Source organism: Dermochelys coriacea, chromosome 11 (genome assembly GCF_009764565.3).
Source record: "Dermochelys coriacea isolate rDerCor1 chromosome 11, rDerCor1.pri.v4, whole genome shotgun sequence".
Lineage (NCBI taxonomy): Eukaryota > Metazoa > Chordata > Testudines > Dermochelyidae > Dermochelys > Dermochelys coriacea.
In genome coordinates, this window is record NC_050078.2 from 40,165,716 (window position 1) to 40,187,364 (window position 21,649).

General features: G+C 39.5%; 1 protein-coding gene across 1 annotated transcript in view; it reads left to right on the plus strand.

Moving 5' to 3' along the window:
* Window positions 1-21,649, plus strand: part of MYO3B (myosin IIIB) — a 312,077-nt gene that overhangs the window by 211,191 nt on the left and 79,237 nt on the right. The window contains exons 30-31 of the mRNA XM_043504856.1: window positions 12,367-12,430; window positions 13,273-13,408. Of these exons, the coding sequence (XP_043360791.1) occupies window positions 12,367-12,430; window positions 13,273-13,408 (200 nt within the window). The remainder of the gene's footprint in view (window positions 1-12,366; window positions 12,431-13,272; window positions 13,409-21,649) is intronic.

Consider the following 21,649-nt stretch of genomic DNA (forward strand, 5'->3'; position numbering starts at 1 on the left):
ATGTCACCACTTCTGGTGATACTGGGTTTTATCCCTGATAAATATTGAAGATTATGAGCCTGATCCTATAAATTTCTCAGCAGCACCCTCTTTCCCACCCCCACCTTCCCATTGACTTCAATGAGACTTGGGGTACTCACCATTTCATAGAAGGCACTCAGTATCTTGCAAGTCTGGATTCTATAATTTACCTTTCATAAATCAAGCTGCACTTCCACGTGAGGCTGTTACTGTGTGCTGGGTTTTTTTAAGCATATGGCTGTTCAGTCACATAGGAAATGTAGTAAATAGGAATGCTGATTAATAATAGTTCAGATGTTTAACACAGTAGCTTGTAATATGTCCCTAGAGAAGGCAGCTTCATTGTGGATTCACATACCTTTACATTCAAGTGTAGAATAATAAAATTATCTTTAGGTTTATTTTTATTTGGTGGTTGGTTGGGTTTTTTAAGATAGTAGTTTGTGAGAAAGAAAAATGAGCTGAAATGTATTCTGTGGGTCAGAAAGCAGAATCACATCTAGGTACTCAGTTTCAGTTCATGACACACACAAGAACACAACTGTATATAATTAAATGTGTCACAATTTGGCCTTCTTCCTGAAGAAAATTCAAAAGTTCAGCATAACTGAATGGAGAGTATATATTCTAATATTTGAGGAAATCATGGTGTTTCCAAAATATACAAAAGAAATGGGCACATCTAGGAGAAGAGACTTTTTAAAACTTAAATTCCTTCAAATGAATTTAGGCTATCCACTTAGCCCGTAGAGCAGAGTAAAAGCAAATACAGGCTATTAAATGTTATTCAAAACACAAGATTCTTATTTCAACTAAGTACTAAATATCTCCTACATTTAGCTGCCTAATTTGAAATGAGAAGGAACTGTACTCAAATAAAAAGGATCTTTTTATATGAAGCTCAGTAATTGATATCACAATTGTGACTATGTTGCTAGTTACTTAACAGATAGTTTTTTACTGTACACAGTAGGAGTATAAATAGCTGCATAACATTAACTTAAACATTAGTGGCATAAATGCTTCCTGTCATTTAAATGGCATGTTCTTACATTCTGCTGTATAGAACTGAGGGGCAGCCTGTGGAACTTTCTGATTGCGAAGAATCTTAGGGTTACATTGGCTTCAATGTGAATTGCCTTGATCTGAATTTAGCAACAAAGCATATCTGTATATATCAGTTTTGCCAACCGTTTTTCTGATATCCCCAGCCATAAGCAGGAATCCTCATCTGGTCAGCCACAGCTAGAAACTGGCTCCTTTTCATGGCCTGAGCAGCACACAGGGGCCAAATCACAATCAGAATCTTGCTTATAATATCTAATTCGAAACAGAATGGGCAAAATTTACCTTGAGGAGCCTGCCTTGGCCAATGCTTAATCCCATCAAGGAAAGTGAAAAACCTTCTGAACCCTCCTCAGATCCTTCCATCTCAGAATGTATCATTCTATGAAGCCAAAGATGCTACATCTTTCCAAGCTGGTATCTGTGATGTCACAAAATGACATATTTTGGGATATCGTCAGCTAACCAGGAAGTGCCGGATTTGATGAGTGGGGGGAGGGAATTTCTTTAGGTAGTTAGTTATAACTTATTTCTGTTTTGAATGCTCCCCACAGGCTTCTCAGTGGGTGCTGGGAAGGTGGCGGGTGGCAGGTAAATAAAGCACTGGAATACAGGATTAATTTTATTATTATCCCTTATTATTAATACATCCTGGGGTTTATTTTTAAACAAATAACCTTAAAAACATACAAAATATGTAAGCATAAAAAGAGGAAAGCTGCTGTCTAAAATTTGTCCCATGAGTCACCAAATAAATCCTGACCACAAGGTGACTCTGTAGCTTTGGTAGTCAGGGATTTTGTTAAACCCTCCACAGAATTCCTGCATTTTAGGTGCTCAAATGCTCTCATTCTCCTCTGACTGTCCTTAAAAGTTTTGCAAAGCCTAGGAGCATGTGCTTCTGGATGTTACTGATCGTGATGTCTTGCGCTTCTTTTTGTGTTCTTGAGTTGCTCATTCACATCCTCAAGGATGCTCCAAGTATCCTAGTAATCACTGGGATCATCTTTGTTTTAGTCTTCCATAATTATTCCACTTTATGGTAAAGTTCTTCATACTTCACTATCTTCTCTTCTTCTTTCTTTTTTTTTATATTTCTGTTTGCTGTTATGGCAATATCAATTAACATGGTCAGAGTTGTCTTCTTTTCTACAACAACAATGTCCAGCCTATTTGCCTGCACCATTTGTCTGTGGCACTTGCTGAATCCCATAAAAACTTAGCCTGTTCATTATCTAGAGCATTTTCAATTCAGTGGTCATAATACCACATAGTGTGTTTGAGTCCATACTTGCTGTAGAGGCTCCGGTACATGCACTTGGGTTATGTCTACGCTGCAGTTGAAAACTCACTGCTGGCCAGTGCCAGCTGACTCTAGCTAAGGGCTGTTTAAATGCAGTGTAGACATTCAGACTCGGGCTGCAGCCTGAGCTCTGGGACCCTCCCACCTCACAGGGTCCTAGAGCCCGGGATCCCCAAACATCTACACCACAATTAAACAGCTCCTTAGCCCATGAGCCTGAGTCAGCTGGCATAGGTTAGCTGTGGGATTTTAACTGCAGTGTAGACATACCATTGGTGACTTCATTGTGTTTGTTCAAATATTCTCTCCCAGACAGGCTCCTGCATGTGTTCAACACATGCTCCACTAGCTCTTGCTCTTTAGAACACATTCCGCAGTTTGGGGAGCAGTTCTGTTAGTCGATTTTGTTTCAAATGTAATTAAGTCTTAAGGATCTCTCTTATGCACTCATAATGAGGCGCTCTGTCTATTTTTTTGAGGTGTCCTTCTACAGACCATGAGTTTGTTAATCTTTGTTCACTAATGGGTTCAGTCTCTCTCCACCACTGTCTGTGCATTGATTTCTCTGTAAATCTTTCAAGTCCTTCTTTGGCAATTTGGTTTCTTCTTTCTTTTATGCTGTCTTGGGCTGGGATGCATGCTTGGCCGTTGCATGTTATCATAACCAGATGATCTGTTACTCTGGTTGACTCCTCATATATTTTGATGTTATATTCTTCATTGCTTCCTCCAGAGATAGCAGACCTCTTCCTCCATCACATTGTCAGATGTACATTCTGTCCATTTCTTGATTCGTATTCACTACTTTATGTTTTGCCAGGAGCTTTCTTGTTTGGATGACAACATTTTTCTTCTCTTGATTCCACTTGATCACTCCAGCAAATGTATTGTCCAAGTATTAATGGCTCGGATCAAATTCTTTGAGTTGAGTTTTGTCCTCAGGGTAGTTTTTATTTGTCTTTCATATTCTTTCCTCACTTCTTCTTTGACTTCCTTATGGTGTAAGTTTAACAGTTCCCTGATTGCAAGGTGTTTGTAGGGGCCATGCTGAGAGAGAGCTTAAATAGTACCTTTGTTAACTTGTATGCCCTTCGATTGTACCAATTTACCCCCTGTACGAACACCAACACACATTTATCTACCCCAACCCATAGCTTTATATCTTCACCAAACTGTTCTAAACAGGTCTTCGCTCTCTGTCTCCTTTTTTGACCATCCATAGTTTCAGATCATCTATGTATAACACATGGTTAACTGGTTGTGGTTCTTTGCTGTAATCATAACCATAATTTATCTCATGGAGCATCCATGTCTGCATCAGCATTGCAACCACAAATGGCATTGGTAATAAGGAATTCTCTTGAAAAATTCCTCTTTTAATTTGGGCCTCATTAATGAGAGTCCCTTTCAGGTAGAGTCAAGTGTTCCAGTTAACCATAGATTGCAGCAGAAAGGAAACAATCTTTGGATGAACCTTGTGCATTTTCAGTGTGTCGAGGATACACGAATGTGGGACGCTGTCGTATGCTAGCTACACCATCTTTATTTTTTCTTGGATTTTTTTGGGGTGGGGGGTTGTGTGTGCGCATCTTCTGTAATCCTCTTGTTCAGCCTAAAGTGGCCTTTTGTCCCTTTCATGTTTACTGTACAACCTTTTTTGCTCAGGAGGTGCAATTCCATTGTGAGCGAGCACCATCCAGATCTTCTTTGCCAGAGATGCTGTTAGAAATTTCCACATATTTAGAAAATGCTTGATTGGACTATAATTAATAGAATCACTCCAGCCTTCTTTCTTTTTTTTTTTTTTGGTATAAGGATGATTCTCCCTGTCACCATCTATCTTGGACATTCGTTCTTCAAACATTTATTAAGTTGCTCAAGTAAACAACGATAGAGGCATAGATATAGGCATTTTAGCCAGAATCCATGCACCCCATCTGGTCTGGATGCTTTCCAATTTTTCATTCCTGTTGGTACCTCATCTATTTATTTATTTATTTATTTATTTATTTGATATTCCTGTGTATTCTTCTATTGTGTGGTTTTTAAATTTCTCTCTCACGTTTTTAATCCAGTTCACTGTCTCGTTATGTTGTACATCCTCAGACCAGATTTCCTTCCAGGAGCACTGAAACTCTTCCACATTATTTATTAAAAAAAGAAAAGGAGTACTTGTGGCACCTTAGAGACTAACAAATTTATTAGAGCATAAGCTTTCGTGAGCTACAGCTATACACAAGTGTATGCCAAGCCAGTATTTGTAGGTCTCAGAGATGGATTGTTATTACTATTGGTTTCAGTGTTTTCACTTTAACCTTGCAATTCACTTTAAAGGCATGAAGATAAAAACTGGACACCCTATGACAGATAAGGGCATACTGTTATTTGGCATAATGATAGGATTGCCTGTTGCTATGCCCACTGTTAGCAGAAAGAGCAAGCCTGGAGGTAGTTCCTATTGGAGTGATGGGGTTACTCAGAGCAGGGCACGAAGGAGGCAGCTGAGATCAGTACCTGGGAAGGGGATAGTGTAAGAAATGTCAACCAGGAATAAAAGAGAGGAGGTCCCCCTCGCTGCCCCCAAATTTGTGTTTACTTTTTGTGTATTCCAGGACGAGTGTCCTGAAAAGCTCACATATGTACAAAGGAGCAATTCCCACAAAGGGTTCCAAAATGAGAAATCAGACTAAAAAGCTATGTGAATTTTAAAAATATCTTGTTTTTTTAAGCCAAACTTATGATTTTTAAAAATCTGTTTATGAATTTGTGAGATTCGCAATACTGTAATTAGCATATTTTCTATATAATTTCCCCGTTCCTTTTTAGGACCTGATCCAATGCCCATTGAACCAGGTCCTTAACCATCAGTACAATATCCTTGCCCTTTTTCAAAACTGAGTTTCATCAGCTGTCATCCCCTTAAGTCTTTAAGTCCACCTGGAATGCCCTCCATGGTTACTAATAAAAAAAATTCACCAACTTGCTGTCCACTTCTTCTCCAAATGATTAATAAGTATGTTAAACAACACTGGTCCTGTTATTGATCCCTGGGACCCTTCATTATTAACATGCATTCCTAATGCTATTTGCTTACTGTTGCATAACCTGTACTTATGTAAGTGCTTGACTACTCTTTTCTTAGTGAGACTCTCAATCAGGCTGCCCTGTACTGAAGTGGAGCTCACCAGTCAGTAAATCCCCAAATTTCCATTGCTTCCTTTTGTCAAAAAATAAAATAAAATAAAAATAAATAGAAAGTGTTTCCAGTCTTCAGGGACAACGGCTCAACAGGATTGATTGTGTCTCCATTATCTTACACTTAATTTCTTTCAGAACCTTCAAATGAATACTATCAGAAACCTGATAGTAGGTTTCTCAAATTGCTCCATAAATTCCTCCTTGGATAATTCAGTTTCTGTAAAGGCCACACTCTGATTTCCCATAAAAAGAACCTTTGGAATATGAATTTTCCTTTCTTTTTCTACAGCGATAGCTGACTGACGCAAAAAAGAAAACATTCTTCATCTTCCTTTTTAATTGCCTCATTTGCCCATTGGTAATCCTGTGACAGTCACATTCAGGCCTGGTCTACACTTAAAATTTAGGTCGATTTAGCTACACTGGTCAAGAGTATGAAAAATCCATACCCTGGGCAGATGTAGTTAGGCTGACCTAACCCCCATTGAAGATGCAGGTAGGTCAATGGAAGAGGGCTTCTCTTGACCTAGCTACTATTGTTCAGGGAGTTGGTGTTACTACAGCAACAGAAAGAACCCCTTCTATCAATATAGGTTGGCTCTACACCACTGAGTTATGACAGCATAGCTATGGCACTATAGCTATGACAGTATAGTCCCCATAGTGTAGATGTACCCTCAGCCTTTTGCTTCCGGTAGAAAATCATGGGATCCATGACTTACATGACCAGTGTGAGAAAACTCAAGTGGTCAGGTTCAGCTCTCACTTGCACAAGTTTTAAACTGGTGTCTGATGACTCCTGATTATAGTGGTGTACAGAGCAGAATTAGGCCCAGAATTTTTCAGATTATTCTGCCTTGTTTTTTCTCCCTGAATTATAATCCTTTCTGCATGGGAGAATAAAGTTCAGTGCATCTGGGAATGTATTATTTCAGCAGTGTGAGCAACATTTTTCCTAATGGAGTGTTTCGGAATTTTGGTTAACATTTTCAAAAGGACCTAAGTGATGTAGGAATCTAAATTCCATTTGACTTTCAGTGAGACTTAGGCTCCTAATTGCCTAATTGTGAAAATAGGCCAAATATAGGTTGATTTTAAAAAAAATTAAATGAATCAGGTCTTTTCATATCAGGCCTATTTGAGAGAGTTTTGGGAAAGACCAGCATTTTACTCTAAGAGTGAATACATAGGGTAGGTAGGTTATTCAGTGGCTTTTTGATTACAGTAATTTACTCTCCCCTAAAAAGAGACTCATAATTATAGAATAATAGAAATGAAGGGATTGAAGGGACCTTGAGTCGAGCATCCTGCACAGGACCTAGTGTTCCAAACCATCCCTGACAAGTGCTTGTCTAACCCTTTCTTTGAAACCTCCAGTGATGGAGATTCCATAATCTTGGAAGCCTGTTCCAGTGCTTAACTACCCTTATAGTCAGAAAGTTTTTCCTAATATCTAACTTAAATCTATTGCTGCAGGTTAAGCCCATTACTTCTTGTCCTACCTTCAGTGGACCTGGAGAACAACTGATCCGTGTCCTCTTTGTAACAGCCCTTAACATATTTGAAGATTGTTATCAGGTCCCCCCTTGTTTTTCTTTTCTCAAGACTAAACATGCCCAGTGTTTTTAACCTTTTCTCATAGGTCAGGTTTTTTAGACCTTTTATCATTTTTGTTGCTCTCCTCTGAACTCTCTCCAGTTTGTCCACATCTTTCCTAAAGTGTGGCACTCAGAACTAAACACAGTACTCTAACTGAGGCCTCACCAGTGCCAAGTAGAACAGGCTAATTATCAACCATGTCTTACATACTACACTCCTGGTAATACACCCCAGAATGATATTAGCCTTTTTCACAACTGCATCACATGGTTGACTTGAATTCTATTTTTATAACCCTCAGATCCTTTTCAGCAGGCTAATGCCTAGCCAGTTATTCCCCATTTTTTAGCTGTGTGTTTGATTTTTTTTCTTCTTAAGTGTAGTAGTATGCATTTTTCTTTATTAAATTTCATCTTGTTGCCTTCAGACTAATTCTCCACTTTATCAAGTTTGTTTTGAATTCTTATCCTGTCATGCAAAGTACATGCAATCCCTCCCAGCTTGGTGTCATACACAGATTTTATAAGCATACTCCTCACTCCATTATCCAAGTTATTAATTAAAATATTGATTAGTACCAAACCCAGGGCAGACCCCAGGAGGTCTCAGTTAGATACATCCTCTTAGTCTGACAGTGAACCATTGAAAGACTGTGCTTAAAGAGTAGTTATTAATCAGTTTTGAACCCACCTTATATTAATTTAATCTAGATCACGTTTGCCTAGTCTGCTTGTGAGAATATTAATAAAATTAAGACCTTGTCTATACTATGGACTAAATCGGCGCCACTGCAATTGATGCAGTGGCATTGATTTAGCAGGTCTAGTGAAGAGGCGATAAGTCAACGTGAGAGCATTTTTCTGTTGACTTAATTAATCCACCTCAACGAGAGGTGGAAGCTATGTCGATGGGAGACAAAGAGTTGGGTAGGCACTGGTTTAAGTCAATGTAAGCTACGTTGACTTAAGTCATGTTATTTACATAACTTAACTAGCGTAACTTGCATTGACTTAGAGTGCTAGTGTAGGCTAGGCCTAAGATATATCATGTCTACTACTTTCCCCCTACCCACTAGGTCAAAGTTGTCAAAGTTGGATGCCTAGAGGTAGGCTCATAAATCCATATTTAGCCGTCTAAATATAAAGGTCTGGTTTTAAGAGATATTAAGAATTTTCAACTCTCACTGACTTCAGTGGAATCTGAAAGTGCCCAGCACCTCTCAGGATGAGACCACTTTAGATTTAAGTACCCAGCTTTGAAAACGTTTGCCAATACTATTAAATGCATCATGAGAATGAGTTACTGTTGGGCTGCTTCCTGAGTCCTACTGCAGTCTTTGTCATCAACAGATAAGCATCCTGGGTTCCGTTTTCTTTCCTTAGTCATAAGCAAGCACCAGATTTTCGAAAGAGCTCCGTGCCAGACGTTAAAGTGCTAAGCACCCACAACTGAGGCCAGATTTTTCAAAGTTCACTCTTAGCAGATGCCACTGTGACTCTTATGGCCAGATTTTTAAATGAGTTCTTCACTCCTCATGCAGAGCTCTTTTGAAAATCTGATTGCTTATTTAGGTGCCTGGGTGGAAACTAAATTTTTCTGCAAATCTGGGCCTAATTATGGGAGCTAACCCCTTCCGAAAATTCTGAACAAAGAATGCAATATTTCCTTTTCATGCCTGGAATATTTTGCGAATTCCAATGGTATTTGGCCCTGTATGTTTACTTGTAAATCCCACATTCCACCCTTTTCATAAGAAAAGAAAAAGAAAGCAGTTTTCTATCTAAAAAGGCTATGTTTAAATAAAGATAATGTTTTAGCCTTCTCAATTCTAATTTTATTAATAACCTTTAGGGAAAGGGAGGAATTGTGAACTAGTAGGAACAGGGAACATGGAAAATTGTATACCAGTCAATTCCTTGTTACAAAGATTTACTGCTGAATTGGAATTAATTTGCAAACTGGATACAATTAACTTAGGCTTGAATAGAGACTGGGAATGGATGAGTCATTACACAAAGTAAAACTATTTCCCCATGTTATTCCTCCCCCCCCCCACTGTTCCTCAGATGTTCTTGTTAACTGCTGGAAATGTCCTACCTTGCTTGTCACCATGAAAGGTTTTCCTCCTCCCCCCCCTCCCCCCGCCGCTGCTGGTGATGGCTCATCTTAAGTGATCTTAAGATCACTCTCCTTACAGTTTTCAGAGTAGCAGCCCTCTTAGTCTGTATTCACAAAAAGAAAAGGAGTACTTGTGGCACCTTAGAGACTAACAAATTTATTAGAGCATAAGCTTTCGTGAGCTGTAGCTCACGAAAGCTTATGCTCTAATAAATTTGTTAGTCTCCTTACAGTGTGTATGATAAAACCCATTGTTTCATGTTCTCTGTGTGTGTATATAAATCTCCCACTGTATTTTCCACCAAATGCATCCGATGAAGTGAGCTGTAGCTCACGAAAGCTTATGCTCAAATAAATTTGTTAGTCTCTAAGGTGCCACAAGTACTCCTTTTCTTTTTAGAAAGATTTTAGTGGCCCATGATCAGTTAAGGTCTGGAGGCTAAAAGTGGAAAAAGCCTTCCACAATTCTGGCTTGTAGTACATATGGAAAATAACTCTATGTATCCACAAGCACAGCCAAACTCTTTGGCTTGTTCCCAGAGCACATAACAGTGCTGTCTGGTTTTTTTGGTTTTTGTGGGGGGATGGGGGTAGGAGACATTACTTTGCAAAGTGTTTAGTTGCAAATGGTTTAGAACTGCCCTAAGGATAATCCTCAGGGTTGTGCCTAGATGCTATTTTAATGCAGCTCAGGTTCATTGTCATTTTGAGATAGTTTATTATGGGTAATACTTTTATCAGAGACAGTACTGTCCAGTGATTCTTTGATTGCAGAATATGGATAGCATTTTATCTCTGATACTGAGTTATATATTATACATTAAATAAAATATTTATATTCAGATTTAACGTATGACTTTGGGCAGAATATTTTGTCATCTTTCCAAATAACAATTTCTAAAGAATAAATTATAAAAAAAACCCAATAAATAAAACCCAACTTGTGGTCATGTGAACTGTAATATTCCAGTGAAATTAGACATTTGAACTCATCAGTGAATTCTTCATTTTGTTGCCACTTCTTGGGAGTTTTATTTAAACAACTGCTTAAATTGTCATTACTTTTGCAACCAGCTTTGTAAAACTTGCAATTTAAATCAGATCTCTGGACCTGGGTAACACTTCCATATGTGCCTAAGTCCCATTTTCAAAATGACTGAGATACTCATGAGCCCAAGTCCCTTTGAAAGTCAGAACCCAAAAATTGTAGTCTGCAGTTGTGGATGTGGTGATAAGATATGCACGTTATGTAATGTGTTTGCATAGTGATGTACATGTGTCAAGTTAAGTACTCAAAGTAACAGTTTAAAAGATTTCATGTCCTTATTTAGTTTCAATTATTTTAATTGTAGGTGTTTTTGAAAAGCAAGTCTGTACATGTAGCTATCACCAGTTACTGTTCAAACAGCACGTTATGATATTCTGCTGTTACTCAAGAGCAGAGGTGTAAGTAGAAATCATTTTTTCCCAGTACGCTGCACTCATGGGAGGGACACAAAGGGGGGGCACATGACTCCCCACGTGACTCCTCCCTGCCCCACCCCCAGCCTGGGCCCCAACGCTCTCCCTGTCCCCTCCCCATGATCCACATCCATCCCCCGTTACCTGGGATGCAGTTCCCAGTGGGGAAAAGAGCAGAACGCCGGCAGCTCCTCCAGCGGCTGTACTGCCCTCAGGCCCCCCCCACAGCCTGTCCTCCAGCGGGGCTGCTGTATAGACAGAGGAGACGCAGCTCCATGGAAGGGCAGGGGACGGGGCTGGAAGTGGGCTGAAATACCTGACTGGTACAGCGTGGCTTACCATACCACCATACTTGCACCACTGCTCAAGAGTCATTTTTGGTTATTAACAGAGCTGAGTAAAGCTGGGAAAGAGTGGCAAAAAATGTAATTCACAGATATGCATGCTGTATTTTTAATATAGTTCCATATGATATTTATCCCTCCAAAAAACCTGGGTTTTATTTTTTCAAAATATGAGGAACTGAAAATTATTCACAGTGAAGCATGTAAAACTCTAGAAGTTACTCAAGCAAATCTCTTACCCACCCTGCTATACATTTTCCCTATCTGTAAAATGAAAGCAATGATATTTACTGCAGATGAAGTCTGAAAATATACAGGATTTAAGATGTTTTCATCCCCAGAAAGATAGATATGTAATTGATATTAGCTTCATTTTCAGGAAAGGTGCGACTAGATCAGAGGATCCTGTGGTCTAGTAGATTAGGCCTTAGTGGCAATCAGAAGACCTAGGTATTAATCCTGACCTGTGACTTTGGGCAAATCAGTTAACCCACTGTAAGTCTTAGTTTTTCCACCTGTAAAATGACATTGGTGGTATTTACCTGCTTTATAGTTAGGGATCATGCAGCAGAATCTGTGTGGGTAGACCTTCCTGTCAGTGCAGAATCCCATTGGCTTCAAGAGTCTCCTCACATGAATTGGGGCCTACATGAGGGGTCTTTTGTTGGTCTGATTAACTTCAGTGGGAGCAGGACTGGGCCTTAAATAATATTTGTGAAGTTTATATAAGTGAAGTATTAAGACAAGCAGAGGTGGAATAAAAATGTGGGAAATCCTCATTCCCTGACCTCTGCTTAATCAATTAGACCATGTTGCTTTGGGGACAGCTATACAACCTGGTCCTCCTGCTGGCTTTTCCAGAATTCCTGAGTTTGAACGTTCAAGGGAAAGTGGCTTTTCACAGCCTTCTGAAAGTGAAAAACATTTAGTGTTAGCTCTTGTCGCATTTCATAAAAGCTCTCTAATTTCACAGAAGTTTCATAATAATAATAATCTAGTCTGTCTCTCTCTCGCTCACACGCACACACAAAGCTGTAATGACAAATATTTTGCTCAGTTCTAGTTACAGTACTAATGTATTTAATATCAAGGAATTTAATCATTAGAGGAAATGTGACTGGTCTGTTTTCTCAGAATTGATCTTGTGCAGGCAACTGGAAAAAAACACTAAGACAAAACTTGTGTGTTCCCGTAATTCTTTAGTGGTACAGAGGAAAATAACAATATTTAAACTCTCTATTTTACTGTAATTTTTAGGCAGCAAACCAACAACCAGACTTCTCCTGCAGAGCCTGATTTTCTTCACAAACAAATGAAAAAGGTACTATTAAGTTCAGATTCAAATTCCTGAGTCCACAATCTGCTTGGCATAGCATTCTAAATATAAAACTTAGTGATGTTTTGAAGTCTTTGAGACAAAAGCCTGCTTGCTAAGAACTTTAGTTCTGTAGAAAGACAGGGAGGTACGGTGAATAAGAGAATCAAAAGGCTAGAAATTTGCTGCTGAGAGTAAATGCTAGCTACTCCCTGAGGTGATTTGACTGTGCACTTCACTTTCTACAGATGTTAGTCTCTTTTTTAGTAAGGACCTGAGGTTCTTTGGTAGCACTTTGATATCCGGCTTGAATTCAATATGTGAAATGGAGGAGTCGCTCTGTGACTTGGAGCACAGCATAGTCTTTGAAGTCTGATCCAATTTTTGCTGCTTACCATTTGATGTTGAAAGGATGAAATGAAGAAAATGTACAGTTTTTGCCAGTAACTCTGCTGAGCATATGTAAGATTAAAAAAACAAAATCCCTTGGATGATGTACTTAGAAATGTTAAGCAGATTAATACCTTCCTATAGCCTTTTTCTAAAGATACAAATTAACTATGAGAGGAAATCAGCATACAGTGCATGCTGTGATTAACCGCATGAGTATGGGGTAAATAAGTTAGAGGGGGAAAATAAACAAATGTTTATGACACAGGTGCTTAGTCACTGTGGCTAAAAGCCACAAGAATCTTGTGTGACTTCAATCTAGCATTAGACATTTTACAATGAATATGAATACAAAATATACATTAGTTTTCTATGAGATTGTGGTTAAAAGTTGACTTCATTGTGTGGAATATTTATACTATTTTATGTTTCTGAAACATTGTTCCTTATTCAAAAAGGATTCAGATGAGATTCCCACATCTCAGTTTCTTCTAAAGCATTCACTCCAAATGAATGATCCACAGTCTATAAGCCAAGCCCTTGCAGTTGCAAATAATCAATTATCAAATACCCTGGGATCCCCTAAAAAACAAGGTAAGAAATATTTTAAAGTAATGACGATTTTTTAAAAATATTTATAAGATACATGTTGTCTGCATGTAAGTTTACATATCAATGAGTTCTTTTAACAGTCCCCTGGAAGACAGGAAACATACTGTAAGTAACTATTTATTTAACATTTGCCATCTGAAAATGTGCAATTTATTTGAACTTACATTGTCAAATGCACTTAAGTACAATACAGAGACAGAAGTATGGTGTGATAACATTCTGTTAAGAACATGAGCCATGATCTTCACTCCATAAAAATACCTTTTTAATGAAACAAAATTGGCAACAGAGAATTCTACCTCTCCCTCTAGCTGCAAGCATCACAAACTGGAAGTTATGAAACCTCTTATGTCTGGCAGAATGAAAGACAACTGATTTGTTTGCATTCAGAGAGGTTCATTCTACAACACAGCGAAGCCTACAACAATGCTAAAATCTACCCAATGTGGTTATTACTCTGTTTGATAATCTATTCCTTCTTGTCTTGGTTGGTGATTTATTTTATCAATTTAAAAATGTAAAATGAAGCACCCCAGGTTGTTTTAACAGGTCCATATTTCTAGTCTTCCAGGAAATCAATATCAGAAATTGTTACTTATCAAAATGCTTGTCTCCATTGTTGTCATGGAGCTGTATTTGTAGATCACTGAATGCAGGGTTCAGTATGGGGCCCTAAATTATTACCCACAGTTCAAGATAGAAAAGGTTAATAGTTTGATATCTTTTATCAGACCCCATATTTAAATGCTAATACACAAGCTAGCAGGCCATTCCTGAAAATTAGGTAGGGTTGCCAGGTGTCCGTTATTTTACCGGAACGTCCAGTCGAAAAGGGAAACTGGCAGCATTGATAAAAGTCCGGTTACCTGCAGTAACCAGTCTCTGCCATCATGGGGTGGGAAAAGCAGCCGCTGCTGTAGGAGCCTGACGGACAGAACTGACTGGCTCTCGGAACAAGCTCCAAAGTAGGTACCGGCACCATCTTGGGTGGTAACCTGTTTCCCCCTCCCCCTGCCCTGCTATGCCCTGATTTCCCCGGTCCCTTGCTACTGGGTCAGAACCTTCACCCTCCCTCTGTCCTCCCCCCCGCCGGTGAGCCCCAATTTCCCCACCCCAGCCCCTTGCTCCAGGGACGGACCCTCCCACACCCCGCTGTGCCCCGATTTCCTCTCCCCAGCCCCTCACTCCAGGGAATGACACTTGCTATGCCCCGCTGTGCACTGATTGGGCAGGCTCTGCGTCAGTTCCTCCCAGCCTGGCTCTGCAGGCAGCAGGTGGGTCCCGGGTGTGGGGGAGCGAGTGATGGGAGCTGGGGTGGAGAGCGCATGATGGGGGGACAGGTGGGATGGGGCGGGGCCTCAGGAAAAGGCAGGGCAAGGATGTACTATTTTCATGGATTAGAAAGTTGGCAACTCTAAAATTAGGCTTTCTGTCCTGAGCTCTTCTTATATGCTAATTAATCTGATTGTGCAATTAAATGTACCATATTATTACTATTGTACACTTTTCTACAGGGCCAATAGGACTACAATCATTTTTCTGCACACTTAGGCCCTGATCCTGCCAACTCACATGTACATAATGTTTACTTTGAGGTCAACAAAGCTATTCATATATATAGTTAAGAAGGTGCATAGATGTTGGCAGGATCAGGTACATATGTTGTAGGAAATTACACAAATGTAGCATTTTTCATCCTTTATAGATACACAGTTGTTTTCAATTGCAAATACAGAGTTCTACATAAACATAATAGGTTGGGAAGTTCATTATACTCTTGTTCCGAGTTTCAGTTCCCAGGGGACTTGAATTTGAGGAATGGGATTGCAGAAGGTGTGTGCATTATAGTGGAAAACTTTTAAATGGTAGTAACAATAAACCTGTCAAACAAAAATATTTTCATTGCACTATACCTTCTTAAGAGAAGCACTAATGGTCAAGGACTGTCACCCCAAATCTCAGTGAGTAGTACCTTTTTCTGTGAGTAGTCCCATTGAAATCAATGATATTAGGTATGGAGTAAAATTATTACTCAGAGGGATTAAATGTGGCAAAATTAGGCCCTTGGCAAATGTGTGATTCAGGGTCCATTACCCAATAATTAAGATTTGACTTTTTAAAATAACTGTGATTGGTATTCTCCTATTAAAAAGCTTGTTTTGAAGAAGAGATAACTGAAATATTGATTTGATCTATTCAGGAAATAAATATGTGAAAAGAACAAGCACACAGCCACAAGAAATAAAAATCTCAGTAAAGCATTTAAGGTATTCAAGATTGGAAATGATATAAATCACACTTAAAGTAATAACTGTTAAAGAAATAAACCTGTTGAAGAATAATGGCCTCTTCCAGTGCTTTATGAAAGCATAGTTCTTCAGTCAGAGATTCAAATGCTTTCACACCCCACTGAATTCTGTATTTACTTTTGGTCCAGGATATGTAGTTTTAGGCACCCAGTGCTGTAGCACTTATGAAAACCAAAATGAAATGACAAATATAGAGCATTATCTTTGGGGTAAGTATGGTGTAAATATGTTTGTTATAACTTTTGAATATAATATCTAAATTATTATCCACATAAAAGCAATATATACTATGTGATCCAAAGAACATGATGATGGTACTTTTTTTTCCTTGATGAAACATTACACTACAAATTTTATAAATTGATTCTAAACCATTTTAGAATTATATTACAAACAGGGCTGGCCCAAGGGAAAAAAAAGGGGGAAATGGAATGATAAAAGTTTGCAAATTTCCTCTGAAAATTTGCCAGTGTGTTTGTCATGCACAGTGGTCATCACATTGTGATACCTGGCTCTCTAGTATGTTAGGATGTTCCCAGTTATGCTACAGTGGCAAGGAAAAGATAGAGCTGGGAGATTCCACACAGACACTGCAAAATCTGTAGTCAGTGATTTATGCAAAAATGTAGACACTGAATGACTCCCATTGACTTCATTGGGCTTTGGCTTCAGCCTATAAGAAACATATTTAAAGCTATGGCCAAACTACACACAGTGCAAGGTGTGTCCACGCACAGGCTTAAATGGCTTAAAGGGGAGATTTTCAAAGGCACAGATGGGGAGTTAGAAGCCCAATTCCTATAGACTTTCTGGGATTTGGGCATCTACTTCTTCTTTGTGCCTTTGAAAGTCTCCCCTCAAAGCTATGCTGGCTCTGTGTCACCCAGGAATTCCCCCTACAAGGGGAGGGGAGAGTGGGGGGAGCTTTCACCAGACAGTAAAGCCAGTCTTATAGTCCATTAGCAACACCAGAGTGCTGCAGCAGAGCCAAAGATCCTGCCCAATCTCTTCTATATGAATAATTTCTCTCTGATATTATCCTTTATTGGTAAGATCGGGAGGAGAGTCCAGTTAATATGATAGTCAGAAGCTGACTATTTAAGTCACAATAAGGTAACATTAGAGGCAGAGTAGTGACATTTTCTGGAGAGACTGGAAAATATCTCGTAGGTCTCGAACCTGAGTCCATAGGGTTCCCTGTTAACTAGCACCACCCTGCTTCTACTCCACAGCTTATTACTACGCAGCTGAACAGGAGAGACCATGAAACCTGAAGTTACATCAGGGCCTGATTGTAGGAATCCTGTGAACTGTGATTGGTCAGGGCTTCTTATTTAAACCCAAAGAGAGGCACAGGAAGTTGTCCATGCAACTGGTCTTTACCTGGCTGCCACATTGGACCTTGCCTGACTCCTGAACTCTGCTTTAATGACCTGTTCTTGGTTCCTGCCTTGTTCCTGAGCCTTGGCTCAACTCCAGCTCTGACACTTGGCTTGACTCCCAACACTGACTCCTGCTCTAACCACTAGATTCCAGCTCCTGGCTATCTATGTCTCAGCCCCACACAGTGTTTGAAAGTACTCCCTGGAGAGAGAATTGCCTAATGTTTAGCTATGGATGGACCAATAATAAATACAGCAGAGAGTTTCTAGATGAAAAGGAAATATGTTTGTAAAAGAAAACACTAATAGTATTTATTCATTGACCAGGAGATGATGTAATTTCAAATGCTAATAGAGATATGGATGCCTGTGCTTCAAAAGTCAAACAGAATATAAGAGAAGAGTCTCTAGTCACGTACGCGCTCTTGCAGGGAATAGGATACATCTCTTTTATACCATGCTCCTCACCCTGTTGTCTGAGATACTGAAACTTTGTCAGAAATCTCGAAACATATCTAGGTTCCAAGATGTTCCGAGTTAAACAGCCAGCTGTGTTGTAACTAATCTTAATGCCAGTCTAGTCATGCTGCCCATAGTGTTGTAGAAGTCAACATTTTCTAAAGTGTCCTTTGATTTTAGATTCTTCAATGTTGGGGGGCCCTGTTAGTCTAAGGGGCACTAGGGTACTCAGCATTATTGAAAATGAAGCCCGGGGAATTTCAAGTTGGATGCCTAAAATCAGTGGCCCCGTTTGAATTGTTTCACAACCATATTTATTTTTTCTCTATCTCTTGTTTAATAGATTGTCTCTTTCTTTCTGTAAAATTGACAGTAATGTGATTTTACTGGAGCCCAATTGAGTTGGGCTAGGAAAGAAATGTGAGGCGGTGGCTGCGTGCTGCATGTAAAGAGGGCAGCTAGTCTCTGCATTCTCAAGGGAGGTAATGAAATGCAATAGGTACTTTCCTATGTGCAAAGTTACTGGCAAGGGGACAGCTGCGTTCTGCCATCTCAAACAGTACCATAAACAGACTAACACGGCTACCATTCTGAAGTCTGGCAAGGGACACTGTGGGTTAAGGAAGAGTCAAATGCCATTACCAAAAGGCTGCTGTTACACAGATGATACTACCCATTCCCCATTCTAAACAGAAAATAAAGCAAGATTTTAAAATATACGGTAGGCTGTATTTTCTAAGCAGTTCCTTCTCTCTGTATTTTCCACCAAATGCATCCGATGAAGTGAGCTGTAGCTCACGAAAGCTTATGCTCAAATAAATTTGTTAGTCTCTAAGGTGCCACAAGTACTCCTTTTCTTTTTGCGAATACAGACTAACACGGCTGCTACTCTGAAACCATACATCACTGGTCCTTACCTCCATTTTCAGACAGAATGGGCCAAACTTGGCTCTGTTAAATGGCTGCACCCTTGTTTCATTCCTGTGTAATGCAAGGCAGAAACTGGCCCACTCTTTTAATCTTTTGACGCTGAATTATGTGATGCTCTAACTAAGATTCTGTTTTCTATGTACTGCAACTTTAAATATACACGGTTTACCTGCTTGTCCACTGGGAGGCAGGGCTGTGAGACAATTCAGGATGGGGTCTTAGAGTGAGACTGGCACTGCGTGTTCTCTCTCATGTCTGTCATTGCTTTCTTTAATCTCAAATGAGTCAAGCAGACTAAGAGTGCATGTTTTTCTCTTTGTGTATGGAAAACACATTGATCTCTCCTAGCTGGCAGATCTGCGGGTGTTCATTAGTGCAAGGTCAAGATCCCAGAAGCAAATGGAATTATTATTATGTTTCCCAATCTTGCAGTCTCTTACTCAGGCAAAACCCTAACTGAAAACGTGGAAGCTTTGCTGAGCAGAATCTAAAGGATGGGCCCATGAAGGATATTGTTCTCCTTGTTTTGTTGTTTGCAGATGATGTGATTGCCCTCCCTTGGAAAAGCAAAAAAGCTAATAAGGATTATATGGTGCTGCTATGCACACGATGTAGCTGAGATGGAAATTGTTGTATGTAAGCAAATGCTGCTGTTTTTATCCACTCTTACTCGGTTTGGTATCCAAGTAACATTTCAGAAAGTTAGAGAAGTAAACTATCTCAACACATATTTTTTTAATAATGACTTCAGATGTCTATAGTGAAAGCAGTGGGTAGATTAGAGGGACAATCAATTATGAGAGAAACATAAGCATGTCAGTCTCGGTCAAAATATCCATGTCAAGTCTTCCAGAGTGTTTGTGTTCATCTCTGTTTGTCCAGTCCTTGAGGTTTTTGTATCTCTGAGCTTGTCTGCACTGGGAAAGGACACAATGTTAACTAAAACAATGAGGAGTCCTTGTGGCACTTTAGAGACTACAAATTTATTTGGGCATAAGCTTTTGTGGGCTAAAACCCACTTCACCAGATGCGTGGATAGGTCCTATGATGATGTTGACAACCACATCAGCCACACCATCAGGGGCTCGTTCACTTGCACATCTACCAATGTGATATATGCCACCATGTGCCAGCAATGCCCCTGTGCCATATACATTGGCCAAACTGGGCAGTCTCTATGCAAAAGAATAAATGGACACAACTCAGACATCAAGAATTGTAACATTCAAAAACCAGTAGGAGAGCATTTCAATCTCCCTGCACACTCAATAACAGACTTAAAAGTGGCCATTCTTCAACAAAAAAAACTTCAAAAACAGACTTCAATGAGAAGCTGCAGAACTGGAATTAATTTGCAAATTTGACACCATCAAATTAGACCTGAATAAAGACTGGGACTGGCTGGGTCACTACAAAAAGTAATTTGCCCTCTGTTGATATTCACCCCTTCTTGTCAGCTGTTGGGAATGGGACACATCCACCCTGATTGAACTGGCCTTGTTAGCACTGACACTGTCCCCCCCCCCGACTTGGTAAGGTAACTCCCATCTTTTCATGTGCTGTATAATTATACCTACCTACTGTATTTTTCACTCCATGCATCTGATGAAGTGGGTTATAGCCCATGAAAGCTTATGCCCAAATAAATTTGTTAGTCTCTAAGGTGCCACAAGGACTCCTCATTGTTTTTGCCAATTATAATAGTTTGCATAAAGTGCTTGAATGAAAGGTGCTATACATTACAAATTCTGTGTTGAATAAATACTGAACCGGGAGTTCACTCTTTGAAATTTACAATCCCTATAAAATAACATTAACAATCAAGTTACAATATCTTTCAGACCTTAATATTAAGAATAGTCTTTCATCTACCATCCTCAAAGTGCCATTCTGAATCCTAGAATGACATCTTGAATTGATATATTTTTCTTACGTGTTACAGGATGTTTAAGTCAGGTATAGTATTCATACTTCTATTAGGTAGACTTTATATCAGAGAAGAAGTTTAATTATATTCTCATATTTAACTTCTTTTTGTGCATGGCTTTAAAAAAACACAACTAGAATACTCCATCCTGCATTAGCGGTTCACTTTCCTTCCCTTTGAATCCACAGAGTCAAGGTCCCCAACATGGTGCTAGCAGGCACTGTGTTCCTGGACAGGCTGTGTTATAGAGGAGATGTAATATTGAGGTCTGTAGTGGACCACTTTTAATCAAAAATGCCATGGTGCATTTTGTAAGAGTTACGGGATTAATCCTAGAGTTCTGGCCAGGTTTCAATTCATTCTGCCTAACTCAACTTCCTATTTGGTTTCATTTGGATTCATTTCAAAGACACTATTGTATAGTGTGGCACCCATATTCTACCTTGATAGGTGGCAGTGTTTCAGCAGTAGGTGAAGTGATCCCAATACATCAAGGCTGTGAAGCATTTTAGAATCCATTTGGGTGAAAGATGATATACAAGAATTTCATTAATTCTAAGACACACTCTGATTCATTAAAAGAAAAGGAGTACTTGTGGCACCTTAGAGACTAACAAATTTATTTGAGCATAAGCTTTACTCTGAACTCTGATTCATTTTACACCTGTGTAAATCAGGAATAACTCCACTCAAGTCAATGGACTCACTTGCGTGAGAGCAGAATCCCATTGATTCTGCTCAAAAATTCCATGTGGCTTTTTTCTTTGCATGTCAGGGCTAGGACTATGATTCTGTCATGAAGAAAATAACAGCAGTCTCATGGGTCACCCTGGATATTATGGACATGGCTGGGAAAGGTCCTATTTGGCATGATCCAGCTGGATTTTAGGACAGCACAATTAGGTGTTCTCCACTGTCTCCACTGTGTTCTCCTGCTGTATGCCACAATATGGAGAAGAAGCTCTGGATGGGGTACTGCTCAAGTAGCTGTCTCAGCCTCACTGGAGAAATTCTTGATGTGATACAGTGGTTCTACAGTGGATTTCCAGCTGTTGAGAGGAATACATGATGGAGTTCAGAGATTCAGAGACTCTAAGGCCAGAAGGGACCATTGTGATCATCTGGTCTGACCTTCTATGTAACACAGGCCATAGAATATCCACCAAATATTTCCTCTTTGTCTTGTCCTTGTGGTCCTCTTTTGAACCCTCTCCAA